Source organism: Vombatus ursinus, unplaced genomic scaffold (genome assembly GCF_900497805.2).
Source record: "Vombatus ursinus unplaced genomic scaffold, bare-nosed wombat genome assembly UNPS02014817.1, whole genome shotgun sequence".
In the NCBI taxonomy this organism is placed as follows: domain Eukaryota; kingdom Metazoa; phylum Chordata; class Mammalia; order Diprotodontia; family Vombatidae; genus Vombatus; species Vombatus ursinus.
The window spans coordinates 826,659-851,302 of record NW_020954595.1 but is presented as its reverse complement, the minus strand read 5'-3'; the positions used below and the strand labels follow the sequence as shown (position 1 = coordinate 851,302).

At 50.5% G+C, this 24,644-nt stretch overlaps 1 protein-coding gene across 2 annotated transcripts; it reads left to right on the top strand.

The window, feature by feature from the left end:
- The first annotated feature begins 171 nt into the window (after positions 1–171).
- On the top strand, positions 172–24,068 carry GORASP1 (golgi reassembly stacking protein 1). 2 transcript variants are annotated; one of them, XM_027835936.1, is made up of 9 exons: positions 172–246; positions 10,325–10,405; positions 10,613–10,816; positions 14,139–14,225; positions 14,429–14,559; positions 15,174–15,312; positions 16,932–17,076; positions 18,107–18,259; positions 22,786–24,068. In XM_027835936.1, the coding sequence occupies exons 1-9, from the start codon at positions 184–186 to the stop codon at positions 23,019–23,021; spliced, it is 1,239 nt and encodes a 412-aa protein (XP_027691737.1). In that variant the 5' UTR covers positions 172–183; the 3' UTR covers positions 23,022–24,068. The 2 variants fall into 2 exon arrangements, with proteins under 2 accessions (XP_027691737.1, XP_027691738.1); XM_027835937.1 differs by lacking the exon at positions 172–246 and having other exon boundaries at positions 10,332–10,405; positions 10,573–10,816.
- The last annotated feature ends 576 nt before the right edge of the window (positions 24,069–24,644 follow it).

The window sequence follows — 24,644 nt, the reverse complement described above, 5'->3', positions numbered from 1 at the left end:
GAGTAATCCATTCCGGATAGCTCGATGGGCAATAGGCGCTCGCCCCGCCTCCAGATCGGCTCTCCATTGGGGACGCCTGCCGCGCCGACAGCTGCGCCTGCGCATCAGTTTGGACCGGGTCGGGCCGAACCGGAGCCCGCGGAGCCAGAGCCGGACGGTGGCCGCCTGGGGACTCGTGCGGCCATGGGCCTGACGGCCAGCGCGGAGAAGCCCGAGGGCGGCGCGGAGGGATTCCATCTGCACGGGGTGAGTGACGGGGCAGGCGGGCCGGGGTGGGGTCAGCGGGGTCCGAGTCAGCCACCTCGGGGTGGCAAACCTCCCCGGGCCTCAGTTTCCCGACTTGTCCATGAGGGGGTCGGACAAGGGGGCCTCCCCTCTAGCTCGTGACCTGTGACCCCGTCCAGATCCCCGAAGGCCCCCGAGCCTCAGTTTCCCCAAATGTCAGAACGAAGGGGCTCATCCCTGAGCCTGTGCCCCCCTGGATGCCCCCCCAGCTGTGTGACCCCAAAGCATGGGCCCCGGGGGCGTGCCCCCCCACTTCTCGGGCCGGAATCACCCCGGGAGGTCCCGAGGCAGCTTCACCGGCAGCCCCCCACCCCCCTTTATTCTTTAGTTCATTTTTCTGACGTCATCGCGGTCATCCCCAGGATCCCCGCCCCCCCCAGGTTGGAGAAGTACGGAAGCGCTGCCCCCAGTGCCCCCTCCCGCTGCTTCCGCATCACCTTTGTGCCCGGTGTCCCCACTGTGCCCGCCCTTGGTCCTGCGCGTCCTCCGCATCAGTTCAGTGAGCTCTTTCCAGGCTTCTCTGTTTCTTACAGCCCGCGTTCCTGCACCGCCGGGGCTGTGGCCGCTTCTTTGCCATCACAAACAATCTTATATGTGTGGGAACTTTTTTCTCATGGAGAGTTTCTGGGTCACTTTATTTGCATAATTTCAAATTGCTTTCCAAAACGGTTGTACCATTTCACAGCTCCACCAACCATGTATTAGCGTGCCTGCCTTCCCACAGCCCCTCCAGCGTTTACTGTTGCAATTTACAGGGTGTGATGAGGCAAAACCTCAGGACTCTTGTGATTTGCATTTGTCTTATTGCCAATGATTTGGAGCAAGGATGCTCCATGTGGTTGTGAATACAGAATGCTCTCAGGAAGCTTATCAGGTACCCTCTTCAGCTCTTAGCCCATGTCTTGGGATATCCTTGATTTATTTCCTGCTCTGATACCAAATTCTTTGCCAGTATCCGTGAAGGCTCCTGGTTCTTGGTAAAAGCCAATGTGGTGCCCCTGCCTTGAGAGTTGTATTTACTGTTGCTGTCTGGTTCCTCTGAGGGACCTTCAGCTCAGCCCTCTCTCCAAAGCCAAAGCCATCCTTGGGGTGCAGGAACATAGCAGAGAATGCACTTTCTCATCTGGTGTCTCAAAGGGTCCATTTAGCCAGAGGCAGTGGGATGGGTGCACTGAAGTCAGGAGACCTGGGTGTTGGGCCTCCCTCTGCCCGTGGCCTTGTGGCTCCCTGGATTCCCGGTCTTCATTTACCAGCTAAGGAGTTGGGCTGGGGAGGACCTTGAAGGTCTTTCCAGCTCCAGGAGCCTCTGGAGGCGTTTTTTTCAGAGGCGCCTAGTTGAACTGGGCTTGGCTTTTGACCAATAGCCTTTCTCCCTGCGGGCAAGCTTCATTACTCATAGTCGTAATCATGGGGTCAGCTGTTGGGAGCGGGAAGGGGCCTGGGGCTCTCTGCCCCCGGGCGTCCTGCAGGTTGAAGGTGGCAGAGCCAGGCTTCGGCCCTCCTTTCTCCCACTCCAGAGTCAGAATCTGTCCACATCCGTGAGCACATTCAGCCTGCTGAGCAGGGGTTTGTGTAGAACAAATGGGAGAAATTGTATGTGAATGTTTCCCCAGTGCCCCTTCAGTTTGGTTTTAAACCCTCTGGAAGAAGCATCTGGCATGGCGGGAGAGAATCTCTGCCACATCCAGGCACGGAGAGAGATAGCTTGGTAATGTCTGTCGTTTAGCGTAGCTGAGCAGCTGTACTTCTGAAGCTGATCCTCAGCTGACTTTCTGTTAGTCTGTAAGCATTTATTAAGCACCTGGTGTATACCAGGCACTTGGCTTGGACCTTGGTTCAGAGTCAAAATGAATTTCATGGAACACCTTATCAATAATCAGTCAACAAGCATTATTTATAAAAAATACCTTATTGTTTCCCCCAATTACATGTAAAATTATATATGTACATATATAGACATATATATATATATACATACACTTTAAGTTTTGAGTCTCAAATTCTCCCCACTCCTTCCTTGCCCCCTCCGTGAGCCGGTAAGCAGTCTGATCAAGCTTATCCAATTGCTTTCATGGAAAACATATTTCCATATTAGTCTTTTCAGCAAGTATTTATTAACCACCTGCTCTGTGCCGCGTACTGCGCTTGGCGCTGGACAACGATAAGAATATTCCTGCCCTCCAGGAGCTTACATTCGGACCCACGGCAGGCTTCTCCAGAGGCCCAGCCAGGCTCCCAGGGTTATTGGATTCTGGGTCTGCTAAGCTTTTCTTTCTTTTCTGTTGCAAACATGTTTTAGTGATGCCTTTTGTTTTTACATCCCGAATCCCGGTTCAAGATCCTCTTCTGTGTCCAAGCCATGCAGTTACAATCCATCCACTGACCTCACCTGACAGTGTAGGCCCATTCTGAGCTCAGAGCTCGAGCTGGAAGGAGGGACCCCAGAGAACCCATTTACCCCCAGGAGCGGAGGCCCAGGGAGGTTGTGACTTGCCCCAGGCCACCGAGGTAGGGGGATGGTGCTGTCAGGTCCTCACAGTCCCAAAATATATTGTAGATGGCCCCTGTTGGGTTGGCTTCCCTCCGTCTCTGGAACTTTGCCCGGGCTTTGCCACCAGCTCCCGTCCTTTTGTCCTTCTCCATATGGTGCGCCTGCATGTGGGCCAGTAAACGGGCCATGATGTGACTGGCCCTCGTTCCCATACGCCGGCCGCTTGCCCTTTCCCAGGGATAGTGTGTGGCTGGCATTTTGCAGACCTCTGGGTCTGCTGCCCGCCTTCTCCGCAGGCCTGGTGTGTCCTCACTTCCCTAGAAATTCTAAAGCATACTTTCAGATGTGTCACTCAGTTCTCTTACATGACCCAGAACACACGTTGTCCTGTTCTGTGTAGACTGCTGTGCTTCTTTTCCTGATTCTGGTTCCAGGCTTTTTCCTGCTTGACTGATCAAAGTCTACTCTCTTCTCTTCAGAACACCCTGGTTGTGTTTGCTTTGCAAGTGTATCGTGACACCTGGAGGATAGAAGATGGCGTGCTGGGCAGCAGCAGGGCTAGGTGGAGGCTGTTGGCCCCCTCTCAGGACTGGGCTCGGGGCAGCCCATTTCCAGGAGGCTCCTCTCCAAGCTATATTTGGCTAAATGTAGTTTGACTGCATTCAGCCTCAGCGGAAGAGGAAACTCAGCCAGGCGGTCGTGGGAGTTTTGATTAGATTAATCTCCCATGACCAGCAGACTGACCCATGGCTGCTAGAGCTCTGCAGCTGTGTTAGGTGGGCTGTAAGGTGGAAGAGAGAGCTGACTTATGTGTGGTTCCCAGAGGAGGACATAGGAACACAGGATGGAGAAGTTACTGGATTTCACTTCAACATAATGAACAGTTTTCTAACGTTTGGAGCTTTTCTGCAGTGGACATGACCGTCTTTCGAGATACTGAGCCCCGTGCCATTGGAGTATTCGAGGAACGGGATGCTGTAGAGAGAAATTCCCACATTCCTTGTTCTGAAATGATCGCTGGCCCTTTTCCTATTCAGAGTCCTTGTTTCTGAAAACCCAGAAACCTTGTGGTGGACAAAGGGAATCATACCCTTCCTTGGATGTGTCCTGCCTTTCAGGGGCAAACAGAGTATTTATAATACACTTTCTGTTTCCTGTACCATGCTACAGACCCAAATACGAAAGCCAAGACGGCTTCTGCCATCAGGAGCTTACGTTCCAACCCAAGAGGGGGCCAGGGAGGGTTGGGTGAGAGGATTCACAGGAGGGTAGGTTGCCATACTCTTTCCACGATCAATGACAGCTGATTAGATTGAGTCCAGACCTGGAAAGTGAAATGGGGGTGAGAGCATGGGTGGATGGATGGCTGACAGGGAGGGGAGTAAAGCATGACTGGAGCCAGGCCTGCGTGTAGTGGACAGTGTCCCATCAGGACAGGGCCCCTCAGGGTGGTGTTGTCCCCAGAAGGAGCCTCTGCCATGTCTCTTTTCGTTTAGATGGCTACAGGATGCAATGGATAGGACTTGGAATCTGGAAGACAAGATCGAATCGTACCTCAAACGCAATTATCATTATCATCATCATCATCACCACCATTATTATTATTATTATTGTTACTAGCTTAGTACCCAGAGGCAAGGCCTCTGCTCTTATGGGTCATCTGGCTTTTCTTAGCTTCTGGACTACTTAGCAAGTAGTGATGGAAAGGCATAGGGCCAGGATGGTTGTGGTCACTATTGGTGCCATCATCCAGGAAGACACCCTTCCATGCAAAGCATCCATCTGCCAGAGAACCCCCTGCTTTCTTCTCTTGGCTGAGGAGAGGGCTCCAGAGAACACAAGAAAGAGTCCCTAGGCTAGCACCATGATTGACATCCCAATGTAGAAACAAAGGCTCCCTTTGGGGTTTTCTCCAGGGCAGTGCCAGGTGTGGGTGCCACCCTGCTGATGTACATGCCAGTCTGACACCCTGGATTCCCACACCGTTGATGTGTTTTATGTGGGGGTGGAGCCTTTGTCTGCCACGTATACCTGGGATTCCTCCCTGTCAGCGGGTGGGACACCCGGGCGGGGGGGGGGGGGCTCATTGGGATGAAAGATGGGACGGAACCTCAGAGCCACATTGGCCATTGGAAATGTTCTCTTGAAGAATCCTGTCTTCCCTTGGCATTCTGGAAGCTGATGGGGTACAGGCGTCTGTCTTTGCAGAGAGACTCTGGCTCTGAAGAGGGATCCCACAGACCCACCTCACCTTCATATGCCAGCCATCCTTATGGATGACGTTCGCTCCATACTCTCTAGACTTCTTGCCTGCTGACATCAACCAGCAGGGGGGAGAGATGAATGTTTTTGTGTTGTTGTGATGTTTTAAAAATTATTTCATTATTATAGTTTTGTGTTTAAAGGTTCAAGTGTATTTAAAGAAAAAATTTATGCAGTAAGTTTAAACAAAACTAAAAACAACGATTTTCATTTTTTAAGTGAATTTTTGCATATAGCATCGTCGTCCCATCTCATTAGTCATTTGCTCTGTGCCCGTTTGAGAATGTGTTCTTCACAAGTAGGGCACATCTTGTTCCTGTGGTTCTGATTTTCAGGCTTTCCAGTATTTCGTATGTCTTTCCAAATTGTTGTGTCTTCCTTAACTCTTAATTTTTAGAGACACTGCCACATTTCATTATATTTAACATACTGTAATTTATTCAACTGTGAATATTTAGGCTCTTTGCAGTTTTTTGACATTAGCAATCACTCTCTCTCTCACACACACACACACACACACACACACACACACGACTTTTAAAATTTTTTCTTTTTTCCTTTTTAAGAAGCAACTAATTTATTAAGCCATCATAGGTAAACCATATAGTAGGTTGTAGTCTTCCAACGTACAAATAACGGTGACTTAGAATGATTTCCGTCTCTTCTTTGAGCATGGTTTACATCATTTGTGACCAACGTACAAGCCCGTAGCCTGCCCCGTGCTGTGTTTCTCACGACTCTGCTCATCCGGCTCAGCCGCGATCCAGTGTGCAGCGGTGTCAGGGAGGTAGGAGTTTTGGGTAATCTGTCCTTAGCTGCCACCACACCAGGGTAACTCGAAGTTGTAGTTGTTGTGAGTTAATTAGTTGTCTAAATATTGATCTCATTTATTGATTAAACAAATTATCCAAACGATTTTATGATGATCTAAATTTTTGTCCCCCCTTCCCACTCCAGGAGCTCGACTGACGTTTTGGTTTTGACGCCGAGGATGTGGAAGGTTTTTGTTTGTGGTGCACATCTCTGTACTCGAATTTTTTAAGCACTTACTCCTTACTCTGAATACTCACGACATCGTCTGTATGGTGATCCCTTCCCTGAAGCAGATTTCAGTACGCCCTGCCTCAGTTAGGCTACCGATATGTGATGGCCATGATGAAAACCACCATCATCCCCGACTGCACAGCCTTCTGGGGATGAGCGGTTAGCCAGCCTGGGACTCAGGTGACAGGCATCCAGTTTATTTCTGGGACTGCCTGGCTTGGTCTGACTTTCTTTTTTTTTCTTTCTTCTTTTTCTTTAATGTTTTATTTTTTTCTCAGTTACATGCAAAAACACTTTTTAACATTTGTTATTAAAACTTTTCAGTTCCAAACTCTCTTCCTTCCTCCCTCCCCACCTCATCCCCCTCATTGAGAAGGCAAGTAATTCGATCTAGGTTATACATGTGTAGTCACGCAAAATATTTCCATAATAGTCCTGTTGTGAAAGAAAACATAGTTGGTCTGACTTTCCAGAGCTCACATAGCTTTTTTAATTTTTTTTTGTTTTGCAACTTTTTAATGTATTTATGTAATGATTATAATAAGGATTACAAGAATTTTGAATGTATAGTTTTCTTTTTTGTTTTCAGAAATTACATATAGTTAAAAAAACATGAATTATAACTCATATAGAAACTATCATCATCATCAAAAATAAAAATATATTGAATGCATTCTCTCTATGTAGAAGTGTGCCATGGACTTTGTTTCTTTATTTTTATTTAGTTTATGGAATAAAACATGCAATTCCATAACATAGTATAATAAAAAAGATGAGTGTACATGAAACTACAAATTACTATTCCTTTTAAATACAATAAAATTATCATGTACATTTCTTTTTTTTCTTCCCTTCCCCTCTCCCTACCCTAGAGATGGCTATCAGTAGACACAAATAGTATTTATATGTAAAATCATTCTATTTATTAGTTCTTTCTTTGGCTGCCCACAGGTAGGATCTTTCTTCACACGTCCTTTGTCATTAATTTGGGTATTTATAAGAGTCACAATGACCCATTTGCTCAAAGTTGTTCTTAAAGCAATATTGCCAGGGGCAGTTCGGTGGTGCAGTGGTTAGAGCATCAGCCCTGGAGTAAGGCCCTAAGTTCACTTGACACTTCACTAGCTTGTGACCCTGGGCAAGTCACTTAACCCCGATTGCCTCGCCCTCCCCCCCCCCAAAAAACAACACAATGAAAAACAAACAATATTGCCGTTACTATATACAATATTCCCCTGGTTCTGCTCTTCATTATTTCTTTTCTTGTCTTTTTTTTTTAAAGGTTTTAGGTGATTGGGGTTAAGTGACTTGCCCAGGGTCACACAGCTAGTAAGTGTCAAGTGTCTGAGGCCAGATTTGAACTCAGGTCCTCCTGACCTCAGGGCCAATGCTATATCCACTGCGCCACCTAGCTGCCACTATTTCTTTTTTCTTCATAATGATACTCTTTGTATTGTCTCATTAGTAATTCCTATCACTGGATCAGAAGGCGGGGTTATTTTGTAACTCTGTGTATTGTCAGGTTGCCCGCCAAACAGAATCTGCCAACTTGAGGGAAATTGCCTTGGCATCTGAGGGGAGGGGCTGGAGGCGGGGAGAATGATTGCAGAGTGGCTCAGGAGTCCAGGTGTGAGGTGGTGAGGGTCTTTGGGTGTACAGACAGAAACAACCAAACCTAACAGTGCGTCCAGGTGTGGGCTGAGGTCAGGTGCGCCTGGTGCTGGCGGAGGGCGGAACAGGAAAGCTTGGAAACAGAGGGTGGGGAAGGCACCAAGTGCAGTGTTGGGCGTCGACCTGAAGATGTCTACGCGATGTCCAGTTTGCGATGCCCAGTAGGCAGCTGGTGATGCGGGCTGGAGCTCAAGTGAGATTTTTCTTTATTGTAAACTTGACAAACATCATAAACACAATCATTTCCATATATAAAGAAGCACAGAAAACCAGTATCGTAGACGGCTCTCTGTGGTTTACAGTTTTTAGAAAACAAGAGACGGTGCATTTTGTGTGGCCGCTCCAGGCCGTCCCGAGACTCTTGATGAGATGCCTTCTGCCCTCTTCTCTGCTCGGTATGAGTTTCATGGCCGCTGGCTCTTTCTTTTCTTCTTCGGCTTGGTGATCAGTACTCTCCTCTCCTCCACTACCTCATTTGTCCTGTTCTAGAAGTGTCCCCGGCTCCCTATGTCTTTCTCTGGCATTTAAATTGAGCCCTTCCTCGCCTGGCTCCAGCCTGTCTTTCAAGATGGATTCGACATCAGTTCTCCCTGTCCATGGCCTTCCAGGCGGGTTGTCCTCCTTCCTCACTCGGGACTCTTGTTGTCTTTCCCGCTCCTCCCGGCTCAGCCTGAGGACCAGTTTCTCCTTACTTCCTTCTGGGAACTGCCAGGACCCCCAGTGGTTAGAGCTCATTCTGCCACCCTCCCACCCCCAACTTTGTATATATTTAAATCTAATTGTAATGTAGAATGTGAGGATGTAAGCTGTTCAAGGGCAGGGATTGTTTTTGGTGTTTTTGTCTTTGAATCCCCAAAAGCTGGCCCTGGTGCTAGCACCTAGTAGGTGATTAGTATGTGCGTGCTAACTTGAAGTTGTCCTGCTCTGTGGGTGTGTGGGAGACCAGCAGGCCTTGCTTTTTCCAGGCTGGATTCAGACCGTGTTGGCTCCGGCTGGGCTGGGTGGGTTCTGTTTCTGTCCTCCGTGAATAGTCCTGTTAGACGACCTTGCCCATTATGCCCCGTGGCACATGATTGCTTCTGGAGTTAGTCTTGGCCTCCCCACTGCCCCGGACTTCTCCATGCTTTCCTTGCAAAGGGCTTCTCCAGGTGGTTCTTGCTCTACCCTGAGTACCTTTTACCCGACTGCCTCCTTGCATGAACCCTCTGTTTCTTCCAGGTTGTGTCCATGGAATACACCATGCACACGCTGTCCCTACCTCAAATGACATCCCTCCTCTTCCTCACCAAATCCTGTCCATTCCTCGAGGTCAGCCGCAGTCTCGCACCTCTGTGAATGAAACCTGCCCTTTTCCCACACTCTGGCTAGACTGACTTGTGCAGCTGTGTTTGGTGTTCTTTAACCTGTCACGTGTGTGTCTTATCCCCCCCCCAATGCACCAAGCTTCTCCTCCCATTCCCCCCAAACTGGCATGCCATTGGCAACGTAGCAGGGACCGAGGAAATACTTGCTGATTATTTTTAGGAATGAGGTACTTACCTTTCCAGAGAGAAAGCTGTCAAATTTAGATGGTCAGCTTAAAGGGAAAAATAGGTGAATTAAAAAAAAAAAAAAAGGTTAGGCTCCCTGATGTGTATCCTAGACTAATCTCACCGCTTCACCCTCTGGGGCTCAGTTGTCATTATCTTTGCCTGTTCACTTTGGATCAATTCATCCAGTAACTGAATTTTTCCTTCAGTTCTCTGGGTTTGATAGTGCAGAATCAGTGGAATTTGTAAGTCAGAGTTGCCAAGAAGTCTGGTTGTTCTGTACCAGGTAGGGCAGTGGATAGAGCCGAGGACCCGGAGTTGGAAAGACCCGAGTTTGAATTTGTCTCAGACGCTTCCTAGCTGTGTGACCTTGGGCAAGTCACTTTACCTTAGCTTGTCTTTGCATCTGTGAAATGGGGATGATGATTGAACCTACCTCACAGGGCTATTGTGAGGTAGTAAGAAAATGCCTGTTAAGTGCCCTTAATGTGCTATATACTAGTTATACAATACTATATAATACTAGTTATTATTATTGTTATTGCTACTACTGGTGCTAGTACTAGTGTTACTACTACCACCACCACCACCAATATCACCACTACTATACTACTGGTGTTACTGCTATTACTACTACTACTGGTACTACTACTACTACTACTTCTACTACTACTGGTACTACCACTACTCCTACTCCTATCACCAGTACTGATACTACTGCTGGTACTACTCCTACTACTCCTATTACTATTACTGATACTACTGCTGAGACTACTACTACTGCCACTACTGCTCCTACTCCCAGTACTGGTCCTACTACTTCTATGTCAGATGAAGTGCCAGGCACCGGGCTGAGATCTGGGTGTAGGAATGCAGGCAGATGGGCCAGTCCGTGTTCTTTAGGCGCTCCCCTTTTGATGGGTGAAGGCGACACACCCCGGGCCTTAGAAGCAGGGGAGAAGGCCCCCACGGAGGGCATGCTGGCCGAGTCCAGAGAAGGAGGGGTGACTGACTTCTTGTCGTCTGGGTTTCCGTCCTGCAGGTTCAGGAGAACTCTCCGGCTCAGCGGGCCGGCCTGGAGCCGTTCTTTGATTTCATCATCACCATTGGCCACGCGAGGCTGGTGAGTCCAGGGGCAGGCCCTGCCCCTCCTTCCCCTCCTGGTGGTGGTGGTGAGATGCCCGTGACAGGTTTCCACGCAAGCCCGGGCCTCCCCTTTCTGGGGAGGCCCATGGCGGAGGGCGGGGGTGGTTTTTCCTGTGGGCCTCAGGATGTGCTAACAGGAAGAAGCTTTGGGGGACCCCTCCCCCCTTTCTCTCCCCCACAACAGAACAAGGAGAGCAGCACCCTGAAGGACCTGCTGAAGGCCAACATGGAGAAGCCAGTGAAGCTGGAGGTGTACAGCATCAAGACGCTGAGGGTGCGTGAGGTGGAGGTGGTGCCCAGCAACATGTGGGGAGGCCAGGGCCTGCTGGGGGCCAGCGTGCGCTTCTGCAGCTTCCAGAGGGCCAACGAGCACGTGTGGCATGTTTTGGTAAGCAAGGTGGCCCGGGCGGGCGCTGCCCTCGCCCCCTCCTGGCCTCCTCCTGACCTCCTCCCCCTCGGTTCCCCAGGGCCCGGGAGGTCCTGGCTGTATGTACAGAGCCAGCTGTAGCCCAGCCCCTGGCTCGGTCAGCTCTTGGTCACCCACTGACTCCTGACTCACTACCCAAGAATTCCTGGCTCCTTGGGTTCCACTGTTCCCACTCTACAAATCCTCCGCTTAGCCAGGCCCCTTCTGCCGTCCAGCAGGCCGCTTGACTCCTGCTCTCCTTCCCCGTACGGCCCCCTCCCCATCACCAGTCCAGGCCTGCACCCACAGCGGGCATCAGGACTGAAGCCGTCCCTGCGGGGACTTCCCTCCTCCATCCCTGTGGGTGGCTCCTGTCCTATATCTCATCTGACCTTCACAACAGCCTCGTGGGGTCGACGTTATTCTTACTCCCTAGTTTTCTTTTTTTTTTTTAATTTTTTTATTAATTTATTTTGATTTATCAACAATCACTTCCGTATACTTTTGAGTTTAAAATTTTTCTTCCCTCCCTTCCCCCCTTCTTCCCCACGACGGTGTGCAATCTGATTTAGGCTCTACATATACATTCCTATTAAACATATTTTCACATTAGTCATGTTGTAAAGAAGAATTAGAACCAATAGGAGGAACCACAAGAAAGAGGAAACAAAACAAAACAGAAGGAAAAAAAAGAGCAAATAGTATGCTTCGATCTGCATTCAAACTCGATACTTCTTTCTCTGGATGTGGATAGCATTTTCCATCATGAGACTTTTGGAGATGTCTTAGATCCTTGTATTGCTGGGAAGGGTTAAGTCTATCAATATTAGTCATTGCACAACGTGGCTGTTACTGTGTACAACATTCTCCTGGTTCTGCTCACTTCACTCAGCATCAGACCATACAAGTCTTTCTAGGTTTTTCTCAAGTCTGCTTGTTCATCATTTCTTACAGCACAATAGTATTCCATTACATTCATATACCACAACTTGTTCAGTCATTCACCAAGGGCATCCTCTCAATTTCCAATTCTTTGCCACCACAAAAGAGCTGCTATAAATATTTTTGTACATGTGAGTCCTTTTCCTATTTGTGTGACCTCCCTGGGATATAGCCCTAGAAGTGCTATTGCTGGGTCAAAGGGTATGCACATTTTTATAGCCCTTTGGGCTATAAAATTGCTCTCCAAAATGGTTGGATCATTTCACAACTCCACCAACAATGCATCAGTGTTCCAATTTTCCCACATCTTCTCCAACATTGATCATTTTCCTGTTTTGTCATGTTGGCCAATCTGATAGGTGTGATGTGGTACCTCAGAGTTGTTTTGATTTGCATTTCTCGACTCAATAGTGATTTAGAGCATTTTTTCACGTGACTATAGGTGGCTTTAATTTCTTCATCTGAGCCCTGCCTGTTCATATCCTTTGGCCATTTATCAATTGGGAAATGACTTGTATTCTTATAAATTTGACTTAGTTCTCTCTATTTTTTAGAAATGAGGCCCTTATCAGAGAGACTGTTTGTAAAAATTCTTTCCCAGTTTTCTACCTTTCTTCTAATCTTGGTTGCATTGGTTTTGTTTGTGCAAAAACTTTTCAATTTAATGTAATCAAAGTTATCCATTTTGCATTTCATAATATTTTCTATCTCCTGTTTGTCATGAATTCTTCTGTTCTCCATAAATCTGACAGGTAAAGTATTCCTTGCTCTCCCAGTTTGCTTATAGTATCCGCCTTTATATCTAAATCATGAACCCATTTTGACTTTATTTTGGTATAGAGTGTGAGATTTTGGTCTATGCCTAGTTTCTGCCATACCCTTTTCCAGTTTTCCCAGCAGTTTTTGTCAAATAGTGAGTTCTTATCCCAGAAGATGGGGTCTTTGGGTTTATTCTTACTTCCATTTTACAAGAAGAAACAGAGGCAAATAGACTAAGTGACTTGTCCAGGGGTCACACAGCTTGTAAATGTCTGGGGCAGGATTTGAACTCAGATCTTCCAGACTCCAGGTCCACCATTCAGGTGTATCTGAAGTACCATTTATGGGCCCAGCTGCCTTCAGTCCTTCCCACCTCATGAACCAAATGGTCCAAATCATTCTTTTCCAGCATTTTTCTTCTCTTCTGGATTCTTCCCATCTGGCTGTCAACATGCTCAAGTCTCTAGCTGAGAGGCAAGGTAGCCTCAGCCTTGTCATCTGTAAAATGGGGATTGTATTTTCTGTCGTACTCAACCTCGTCGAGCTATAGTTGAGGTTTGAATGAAGTAATGTCTGCAGAACACTTTGCAGACTTCAGATGTCTGCTGTTATGATGATGGTGACTCTTAGCTGTCTCTACAGGGCTCTCCCCCGACCTTTCTTCCCCCTCCAGCTACTGGCCCATTTCTTCCCTCCCCTAACCTTCAGGTCTTTTGAAAGAGTCGTCTACACTCCAAAGTTCTCCCTAGCCCTGGGGAGTTCCTCGTCCAAGCCTAACACTGCACCGAAACTGCTCGTCCCCCTTTTCCCTAATAATTACAACTTTTAAAAAAAATGTTATCTCGCATTTTCCCCTCACCTTTTTTTCTCAATAAGAGAATTCTCCTTGAAACAAAGAATAAGGAAGGAAGAGGGTAAAAGCCAGTTCAGACCGCAGGTGCTCGTGGTCTCGGTGCAGAGAAGGAGGGACGTTCTTGGAGGCCGTCTTCAGCGCGGCATGGTCGCTGTTGATGGGCCGTGGTTGGTGAGCGCTTCCCCACTGCCGGTCACTTGTCTTTGCTTAGGGCCTGTGGCTTCTCGAGCATCCCTCGGTGGTTCACGTTCTCCCTGGGCTCCTGACACTCATTTACAGCCTTGGTTCAGTTGCTCCCCCATTTGAAGGGTGCCTGGTTTCTCCCCCGACCATGAATATTTCAGGTTTGTGGGGACTTTCCTGCACTGACCTCTGGGATCGAAGCCGTGGTCAGTTTAGTCGCTTTCTCCGCGTGAATCCGCCCGCTCTTCAGCATTGTTTGGCTCATTCTCTGCTCGCCCAGAATGCCCGCGTCTTCTCCCACAGTGACCGTTCCCGTCTCGTCCCTCTCTGTCTCTCTTCTGGTTGGGAGGCCGAGCGTCCTTCATCTGGCCATCCACAGTCTGCCTTCCTCTTTGCTGCCCCCTTCCCCGCAGTCTCCTGTGTGCCAGGCACCATGCTGGGCCCTGAGAGTGCCCTCCCTGTAGGGGGAGACAGCATGGGCTTTCCAGCTCATTGTGTCTTTTTTGGAGCTTGTCTGGCTCAGTGCGCTGGAGGCGCTGAGGGGACGCCTGTGGTTCTTCTGCCTAGGACGTGGAGCCTTCATCCCCCGCAGCCCTGGCTGGGCTTCAGCCCTACACTGACTATGTGGTTGGCTCCGACCAGATTCTCCAGGAGGTAAGAGAGCCCCCGCCCCCTGGGCCTCCTGCCAAGGGTCGGGCCCCTTCCCCCGGGTGAGCAGGAGGCAGACTCGGCCTTGACTTCCGCTCCTCGGACTCTCTGTGTGCTGGAGGGAAGTCCCGTCTGGCCCCCCCGCTGAGGGGGGTGAAGGAGCGTCGGCCTTGGGGCCGAGGTGTTGACGCGTCCCACTTTTCTTTCAGTCGGAGGACTTCTTCACACTCATTGAGTCCCACGAGGGGAAGCCGTTGAAGCTGATGGTTTATAACGCTGAGACCGACTCGTGCCGTGAGGTGGTCGTGACTCCCAATGGCGCCTGGGGTGGAGAAGGCAGGTACTGTCCTGCCAGGGTCCTTCCAGCCTTGCAGACAGGGGTGGGCGAGGCCTTTGAGAGAGGGATCTTGGCTCATCTCCTTACTCGTCGTCACATGGGGCTGTCTTGTCGATAAAGTTACTGCGCCCTGATGCCAGGAAGTGGCAGGAACCCCACTCTTCATTTGACAGGCGCCACCAAGTTGCCATCCGCATCACGCGACTGCCTGGGCTGCTGATTCCCCAGAGGGAGGAGCAGGAGCTGTCTCCTAGTTCCCCAGCCTGGGGAGGGGAGGGGAGGAGAGCCAGGCTGAAAGCAGGAGGACATCCCTAGAGTCCGAGCCAGGCTAGCGAGAGCCCTCTGGGTCCCCAGAGAGCTCAGCCAAGGGCTGGCATCTTGGCGTGAAGTCTTGATTTGCAAACACCTCTTCTGGGCAAGTCATGGGTTCTAAAATCTGCTCAGGCCATGTGGCTAATTTCTAGCAGCACACATTGGACTGAATTAGGGTTCTGGATCTGGCATCAGCCCTGCTGACCAGGCGGGGAGAAGGCCCCTGTCCTAGAGGGAGGGGATGGGGGGACATGGACCATAGGGAAGAAGTCTTGGATTCCATTGTTATTTCTGGTGTCCCACAGTCTAGGATGTGGAATTGGATATGGCTATTTGCACCGGATCCCGACTGTCAGCCCAAAGAAACCCCTGGACACTACTCCGCCTGTGGCCCTCCCCACTGAAACCCTGTTGCCTGGCCTGGGCCAGGGAGGCTACACAGAGGTAGGAGAAGGGTCTGCCCGCCGGGGTCTGTCTGGTCAGGTGGGCAGCCACAGGGCTTCCTTGGTTTTCTCATTTGTCAGATGGATATTTTCTGTGGCGCATTGTATCAGTCGCCTGTAGGGTGGACCAACTTGTATTTTAGTGGGAGGGATGAGAGGGGGGCGCGGAGGACTTGCTGCCATTGGGGTGTTGATAGAGTGGCCAGGGAGACAAGCAGGGAGGTGGGGGAATCTTGGATTTTAGATTCAGAGAGTGAGTGGGGGCTTTGGAATGGCCCAAGTTCTCCTGGAGACTGAGGGCTGGCTTTCAGAACCTTTGAAGTTTCTTTCATTTATAGGACTATTTTAACAGACTTTAGGAATACACATTAGCAGTTTATTTTATGGTAAGGGCACCTCATGTCCTTTTACATTTTTTGATGTCCTTTTACATTTTTTAAACAAAATAATAACTGCAATTTATTCATTCTATGTCCACTTCCTTCTTTGTCTTTTTACTTAAAAAGTATTATGAACTTGTTAAACACAGACATTTCCATGCATGTTTTAGTTTGCCTTCCTCTAAGTCGTAATGATTTGGGTCATTTTCCCCATGGTTGTTGATACTCTATATATAGTCTTCTTTTGAGGCTCGCCTGTTCACATCTTTGACCATTTGTCTCTTGGGGAGTGGCTCTTGCTCTTATAGTATTTATATTAGTTCCCTCATATCTTGACTATCAGAACTTTATCAGGAATTTATTTGTAATTCTGTGTAGATTTTGTTGATGTAAAACCTTTTAATCCCTTGATACTTTTCAAATATTTCCTGAGGCATTATCTGATTTGATTCTCCTGCCACCCCAAGAGATAGGTAGGGCAAGTGGGCAAAACCGATTCTGCCCAAGTGATTTGCAGGAAGTTACGTAGCAGTGCCAAGTCCTTGGCAGAACCCGAAATGGGGCCTGCGTCTTCTGACGCAAGGCTAGTCTGGTGTCACTGTTACTTGGACTGTGCCTTTGGGACAGGAGTAGATAGAAGTGTGGGCAAGGAAAATGGAGGAGGGGGAGGGGACTCCCAAGGTACCCCAGGGGAAGCTGTAAACCCGGCTGACGGCCTAGCGTTGGTCATGTGCCGTTCTCTGCGGTGCGTGGCTTCACATTCTGTCCGCCCTGTCAGCACTGGATGGCTGTCTTTGTTGCAGGCTTTTCTGCCGGGGTTCTCCAGCGTGGGAGAGTCAGGTGAGACCTGAAAGTGCAGGGGGTGGGCTTCACCTGGCTGTGGGCGGAGGGGCGTTCTCCTTGCCTTGTCCACAGAGGTGGCCTCTGGTGACCCACCCAGAAAGGGCTGCTTTCCCTGCAAGCACCTCTGGGGGCTCCCACTGGGCTCCCCTTTGTTTTCTGTGATGGTCACTTTTACACTTGGATGCTTGTTGTTGTTATTGGCAGGGCCTGCTCTGAGGGGCTGAAGGGGTGGGGGCAGGGGCGTGGGCTAGTCTTTCTTGTGGTCATCACCGCCCCAGCATCGTTGTTCACCTCAAAGGACAAAAAAGGGACGATGGCCCCATGGAGGTTGCCATAGCTGTGGTCCCACCAGTAGGAAGCAAGACTCACGCTCTCTTGGGTTCTTGGTGATTTTTAGGCTTCGCTGCAGGCACCAGATTCCCCATTTGATGGGGCTGTGGACGTCCTCGATGTGGACCAGTCCTCAGCCTCAAGGACGGATGCTTATTCCATGGAGACGTCGCTTCAACCACCTCCCCCTGTCCAGCGAGTCATGGACCCAGGTATCTGTAAAGGAGACGGGGAGACACGAGTACTTCCTTCTTTTGAAAATAGTTTGTTGATGTATTAGCTTTTTATATCATCACCACTCCCCCCGTAAAGGGAACCCTTTATTACCACAATGCCAGCAGCAAATAGTGAAACAGAACTGAATGTTACGACAGTGTCTGACAACCGGGCAACACTCTCCCTGCATCGGGCGTTACTGTTATTGAGATGAAGGAAGGGTAGGCGATTTCTTGAAGAAATCTTGAAGATTTCTTCCTCGTGACACCCCTGAAGATGCTATGCCTCAGAGTGGCTTCTGAAAAAGAGGAGCATCTCAGATAAGGCCATCAGATACAGCTCTGTGTGGGAGGACTGCGTCTGAGAAAATACCCACCGATAGCAGCGCATCCGAGATGCCTCACCGTAGGCGGCCATCATGCTCAGTCAGTTTTTACAGATGGTGGCCTCCCCGTGGAGGGGTGGGGTGGGTGGTCGCCTTTCCAGAGTCCTCTTTTAGACCAGCCTGTGACCCCCAGTCCCCGTCCCCACTCCACCAGGCTGCCATGTTTATTTTCTCCCTCACTTACCGGGTTTAGAGCTGTTCCTGCCCAGCTCTGGGCTTCCGTGGCAGAGGAGGGATATTGCCGCCTTCTTTTCCATCATGTCCAGTTTCTGTCTTCTCACTCCCAGCAGCTTAGAAACACTCTCTTTCAGTGTCAGGAGTCCGGATGGTCTGGCTGGTCTGCAGTCAGGGCTCGTCATTGAGCTGGAGCGATGAAGCCCAGGTTCCCTCTTCCTTCCTGCTGAGTCCCTTAGTCAAGTCTAGACTGATAGGGAAATCAGCCGCATAGGAAAGAATTTCAGTGTTCAGGGGACAGTGTTTGGGAGGGAGGAGGCCCTCAGAAATGACTAAAGAAAGGTGAAGGCTCAGGAGAGGGCAGGGAAGTTGGAGGGAGGCTTGGGTCCAGTGGGGCCTCGAGTACTTGGATTGGGGGCAGTGTCTCCCATGGGTGTCTGAAGGAACGTGTTCCTCTTTCTCCCCAGGGTTTCTTGATGTTTCAGGTATCGCCCTTTTGGACACCACTGATGTCACACCCCTGCCCAACACAACTTCCTCTGTCTCCCTCCGCTCTTTGGGGGAGTCTGTGATAGGAACTGAGGGTGGCCTCCCCAGCACAGAGCCACTTGTATACAAAGGTGAGTGACCCCTGGAGCCTGGTAGAGCTACCCAAACTCCATTCCTTCCTGGTCGATAGGAAAGGGGTAGGAATTCTTTAACCGGCCCACAGGTGACGTGGAGGGCCATACCCATTGGAGGGTACTCCCTTGCTGCCCTGTCCATGGAACATGGGCCGTGGGCCTGAGCCATATGCCCTCTCATCGAGTCTGCCCAGTCAGCACCCACAGAATTTTGAGGGCTGCAAGGGACCTCAGTGGCCACGTGTAAAAAAGTTTGCCCAACTGCAAATGTGACAAGGAGCCTTTGCTTGGAAGCCTCTAGGGAGTAGAGCCCCTGCCTCCTGAGGCAGCTCCAGTGGTGTGCAGGGTCTTCCAGACCTCCCAATTCAGATGGCCTCTTGGTCGCTTTGACTTTGTGCTCTCTCTGGGGCCCAGCAGAATGAATCTCCTTCCTCTTCTGGGTGACGGCAGTGACTCCATCCCCACGTAGTCCTTTCTAGGCACAGAGCTACTCGGTTGATCCGTGTCTGGCATGGAGTGAGCCTTTTAAGGCCCTTCCCCAGCCTGTGTGCCCTCTGGTTTGCTCTCTACCATCACAGTGTCTTTCCTAACCTGGGGCGCCCAGAATGGTGCTCACGATGTGATCTGACCAGGGTGGAATAAAGGAGGATTCTCCCTCCCTTATCCTGGATACTCCGAGTCCTAGAACACTGCCCATGATGGCATTAGCCTTCTAGGCCACCAGGTCACCCTGTGGGCAGCTATCAAGTTTGTGGTTCACTAATCCCCCCAGGTCTTTTTTAGACAGACGGTTCTCTAGCAATGTTGTCCCCATCTTGGATTCATGGAAGTTAGATTTTTGGGATTCACATTTATCCCTCATTAATGTCATCTGATTGAATTTGGCCCCGCATTCTGTCTTGCCAAGGTCTTTTTGAATCCTGACTTTGTCACCAGTGTGTTAGCTATGGTTTCCAGTTTTTTGTTATCTGTGAACTGGATGAGTGTGCCCTCTGCCTTTATTCAGATCATTGACTGAAATGGTAAACAGCATGGTGCCAGCCAGGGATCCCTGGGACCTCCCATCAGAGATAGAGCATTGGTGACTGTTCTTTGGTGACTGGCCTTTCCTCCAGGTCCACTCCGCCTAACTGGCCTTGTCATCTGGTCCACAGCTCTCCATGTTTTCCATGAGAATTAAATGGAAGGATTCCTATCGAGTGCTTTGCTAAAGTCTAGATAAACTCTACTGAAAGCATCCTTCTGATCTGCGGCTTTAGTCAGCCTGTCCGGAAAGGGACATGGTCAGTCTGGCAGGACTTCTCCCTTTTCTGGATGTTCTCTAACCATCCCTCTACTAATAGGTTCTAGAATCTTGGCAGTAACTAAGAGTCAGGTCCAGCTTCGAGCTTGTAGATGGGGCCATGTGCCCTTCTGCAGTTCTTCAGGACGTGTTTGTTCTCCAGGATTGTTCCACGAGCTCTGATGGGGTGTGCACTCACAGCTGCCCCATCTTCTAGGAGCGAGGCTGTCGTTCACCTGCGACAGGACCGTGACAACGTCAGGGGCAGCTCGATGCTCTCGCCAGCCCCCTCCTTAGTTGTTTTGTTCTCTGGTGCCAGCGGTCACTCTCTTTAGCAGAGAACAGGAGAAACAAGAGCTGAGCTCTTCTCTCTGCTGTCGGTTCTCATCTGCCCACACGCCCAGAGCAGAGTTCCCGCCCCTTCTCGGGCAAACCTCTGTTCCCCAAAATATCCCAGAAGAGCCTTTCTTGTTGGCCCTAGCTCTCGTTCTCAGGCCCAGCTTATTCTGAACTCACTCTCTAGCATAGCAAGATGCATATTGGACTGTGCCAGCCTGTTGGGTCTACCTAGTGACCCCCATCTTGGCTTCTGCCTTCAGTGATGGAGCTTCCTCTGTATCTGCCTCAGGCTCTGTGGACAATTCCTCTCTTTCCTACTTTTTGAAGTTGTTTTTTGTGTCTTCAGACATTCATTATTGAGAGAGTCCCATCCCGTGGGCCGATTAAGTTTTACTGGAATTAATTACCATCTCTGCACTGACCATTCTCAGATCTACCTGGTCTCTCTGCTGACCTCCAATCTTGCTTTTCTGAGTGTCTTTCAGACATCTCAAAGTGGATGTCTAGTAGACATCTTAAACTCAACATGTGCAAAACAGAATTTATTATTTTTCCCCCAAATCCCTTTCTCCCCCGCTTCCCTGTTACTGTAGAGGGCAACACCACCCTCCCAGTCCCTTAGTCTCCCAATCTAGGAGCCAGCCCGGATTCCTCACCGTGTGCCCCCTGGCCCCTTATCCAATATGGTGGCAAGGCCCATTGATTGTACCTCTGAAACATCTCTCTTCTGACACTGCCACCCCTGTGCAGATCCCCGTCACCTTACGTGGACTATGGCAATAGCTGCTGGTGGGTCTGCCTGCTTAGGGTCTCTCCCCACTACAGTGCCTCCTCCACTCAGCTACTCAAGTGATTTTCCTAAAATGCAGGTCTGATCATGTTACCCCCCACCTCCCCTGCCCTCAGTAAACTCCAGTGGCTCCCTATTGCCTTTAGGACCAAGTAGAAAATGCTCAGTTTGGCATTCAGGGCTCTTCATGACCTGCCCCCTCCCACCTTTCCAGTCTTCTTACACCTTCCTTCCCAACACAGACTGTGGCCCAGTGATCCTGGTCTCCTGGCTGTTCCATGCACAAGACCCTCCATGGCTCGGCTCTGGGCATTCCCTCTGGCTGTTCCTGTCCCTGAACCGGTCTCCCTCCTCCACTCCTGACCTTCCCAGCTTTCTTTAAGTCCTGACTAAAATATCTTCTCCAGGAAGCCTCCCCCAACCCCTCTCAATTCTCATACCTTCTCTCTATTAATTATCTCCTGGATGGACCTCGCTTTGTCTATATTTGTTTACGTGTCTCCCCCATTAGATTGTAAGTTCCTTGAGGACACAGACTGTCTTCTGGCTCTTTTGGTATATCCAATGCTTAGCACAGTGCCTGGTACATAGTAGGAGCTTAATAAATGTTTACTGACTGATTTTATCTCTAGAATTTTAATCTTGAACCCTTCGAGATCTGTTCTCCTAAATCTCAGGTGCTTGTTAGACCCTTCCTAGCTTTCTTCTCCATCTCAGTCCTAAATTCTAACATGAAGTGGTGCCTCATGGTTTCCACCCCAGTAAACAGTTCCTCTGCCCTCCATTGGTGAGAATCGGGCACAGAACAGAAGTTCCCTTTTCTGGTCCCTGTACCTTTAGGAAGAAGTTATCATCAGGGCAAATCAAGTCATTGTTGGTGCCATGCTTGTTTTTTTTTCTTTTCTTTCTTTCTTTCTTTTTTTTTTTAAAAGGCAATTGGGGTTAAGTGACTTGCCCAGGGTCACACAGCTAGTAAGTGTCAAGTGTTTGGTCTGAGGCCGGGTTTGAACTCAGGTCCTCTTCACTTCAGGGCCGGTGCTCTCCACTGTGTCACCTAGCTGCCCCTTGGTTTTTTTTTTTCATAGAACAAGCATTTATTTCCTCTTCCCACCTGCCGTAGCTGCTCTTGCAGCGAAGTCCCCGTGACTGAAGCGTCCCAGCTCTGTGCCGGGCCTGCCATCTTGTTAGTCTTTAGGTCGGCACGGCTGCGATGCCCCAGGAGACTGTGTGCACTCGTCTGGTCTCTGCCTCCGTGGGTCTTCACCTAGTTGTCCTCTGCTCTGCACCCTCTGAGGATATGGTGCTCACCACCCTCTTCCCTCCTTTGTTTTTTTAATTTAACTGTTCTTTGAGATAAAGATCATCCTTCCAGAGGGTTAAGACGAGGCCTCCAGTCCCTGCTGCTTGCTGCCCATGCTGAGTAGGAAGCTGGAGGCCGGGGTTTGCCGTGGTGCGTTCCTGGATCTCGTCGGCTTCTGGGCATCTCGGCTCTTCTTCCATTTCAGCCGCTCTGCTTGGGCCTTTGGGGCCTTTTTCTTGGGCTTATGCAGGCAGAGCTAGAAGGAGCTTGGGAGGTTGAATTCACCCGCCTCGCCTCCCACCTCTCCCACTGCCCTCTTTTTTTTGCGGGGGGGGGTGAGGTCAATTTGTGGTTGGGGAATCCCTCCAGCGGTGCAGGTGGCCTTTGTACCTCCAGTGCCTGGGAGTGTGTAGGTGCTTAGTGACCTTGGCATTCTTAAAAGGCTGATGGAAACCACTGATCTAAGCTGACATCCAGAGGGCCAAAGGTAGGCCAACTGGCCGCTGGGGATTCTGACCACGCGGCTCCTCGCCCATAGCGGGTGCTTAGTGCGTGGCCAAGCAGAGAACAACCAGTGCCTCAGAACTCAGAGTTCTGAGGGTCAGTCTCTGAGATTCAGGCTGGAGTCACTGACGGTGCTCCAATTTTGACCTGCTGACCAGAGTCCACAGTGACCGTCCCAGGTACTTGTGGTCAGCGGGCCCTGCCCCATGTCTGACCTCCCAGTTAGGATATCTTTCTTAACTGTTGCTGCCATTTATACAGTGTCTTTTGTCTTTTCCTAATTAATTACCAAACTCACTGTCTTTCAGATGAAGCCACAGGGTTTGGGTCGGACCCTGAGGGCTCTGTACTGAATGGCTCGGGGCCACGTTTGCAGCAGCCAGATTCTGGCTCACCTGTGACCCTTCCCAACGACGTCTGCTCCAAGGCAGTGCTTGAGACCGATGAAGCCCCCGACCTTCTACCGGCCGAGGCCGACGTGCCACCTGTGGAGGAGAGCAGGGTGCGAGCTGAATCAGAGGGGGCAGGCACTGCTCTCAATTGACGCACCTGCACAGCTGGCCCCCCACCCCTGGAAGACTCCCCTTGGCTTCGCATCCTCCCGAATGTCCCCACGCCTGCCTGATTGAATACCAGTGACCTCTGGTGATCACAGTTCTTGCTGTGGATTGGGAGACTGTGTATGGTCAGGAGCCCATGGCTCCCAGGGCTGTCCACAGCCCCGACTTGGCTTCTCTGCTGACCTTCAGAGCCTTGGGCCTTAACAGGGCGTGAAGGACACGTGGACTTTGTGTAATCAGAGCCCCCTGACTGAGTTCCTGGATCTCTGGGGTAGGAAAACAAGTGGGAGAACCTTCCAGGCCCTTCCTGGGAGGCCCCCCTGAGCCACAGATAACAGGGAGCATTAGAAGCCTGGCTTAGCCCTGGTATCAGTTTTTTTCCACCATTGTGGCCCAGGAGGTGATTCTAAGCAGCTGGCCCATGTGAAGGGCCTGGACAAGGAAGCAGCAGGTTGCTGATGAGCTGTGGGGCCTTCAGGAGGCATGGGTTCAGGGGGAGATCCCAAGGGGCGTGAGGCTGCACCTCGCCCCAGGCACAAGGTTGCCCAGATGGGACTGTCATTAGGGGCTGCTTTTGTCTCACAAGGAGGCTTGCTGTCATTCAGTCTGGGTCTAGATTGATTATTTAGAGAGAGTAATAGAGGCAAAGCCCCCCCAGAGGGGATGGGCTGCACGTTGCAATCATGAGGCGCAGGGAAAGGGGAAGTGGCTGAGCCGCACTTCCGACCGGAGGGACCCTGGTGCAGGACGTGGGGTGGGGCTGGCCCACGCTGTCGGGGTGACCCCAGGGGGTATTCTCGGGACATGAAGGACATAGGGGTGGGATTTGGGGGAGGGATCAGTCCTTTGTTCTCCCCTGGTGTGAGAAGCACAAGCCAACTGGATGGATGATGGCCCCCCCCCTCCCCCCCCCCCCGGCGGGAGGCTCATGTTTTTGTGATTCCCACTTCTGGGGTGGAGTGTGTGTGGTGCTGGTTAACACTAATCTGATGCTGGGTGGGTTCCTTGGCCTTTCGATAAAGACGTTCAGTTTGCCAGGGACTGTGCTTGTTTTCTTCTTGGTTCTGGTGCACAAAATCCGCGGGGCCCGTGGGTGGGAGGGGAGATGGGACACAGGAGGGCATGGTCCCTGCGCTCACCCAGGGCAGAGTAAGCCAGGGGAGCCTCAGATGCCAAGCAGGCATGGGATGCGGGGAGGGAGATGGGGACGGAGCCAGGCCCGATAATGGGGAAGCTCATTTCCAGGGATGAGGCTCAGAGACGAGGATGAGAAGATGTTCAGGGAAGAGCACAGAGGTGTGGATTTATCTGAGGGGACGGCCCGGCGAGGCTCAACCTAAGCTCATCCTTGTCCAGGGAAGGTCGTGAGGCACTCTGTGGTCCACTCGATGAGGTCGCTGCAAAATGCTCAAGATCGTGGACTCCAGGTGGTCCAGCTCAAGCTGGCTGCCCGTGTGGGGGCCTTCTATGATGAAGTCACTTGGCCTCGACCTGCCCCAGTTTGCTGACAGCAGCACCTGCCTCTTAGCAGGGCTGGGAAGCTCGGATGAGATCCTGTTTGTCAGAGGCGCTTAGCATAGGGCTTACGGGGCACACGGTAGGTAGTT

What these genes read in the sequence shown, in the direction of transcription:
- GORASP1 (XM_027835936.1), top strand. Translation starts at nt 184, where the DNA reads ATGGGCCTGACGGCCAGCGCGGAGAAGCCCGAGGGCGGCGCGGAGGGA. An exon ending in AGCACGTGTGGCATGTTTTG is followed by an intron (nt 10,817 to 14,138) that starts GTAAGCAAGGTG and finishes TCTTCTGCCTAG; the next exon opens with GACGTGGAGCCTTCATCCCC. An exon ending in GCCTGGGGTGGAGAAGGCAG is followed by an intron (nt 14,560 to 15,173) that starts GTACTGTCCTGC and finishes GGTGTCCCACAG; the next exon opens with TCTAGGATGTGGAATTGGAT.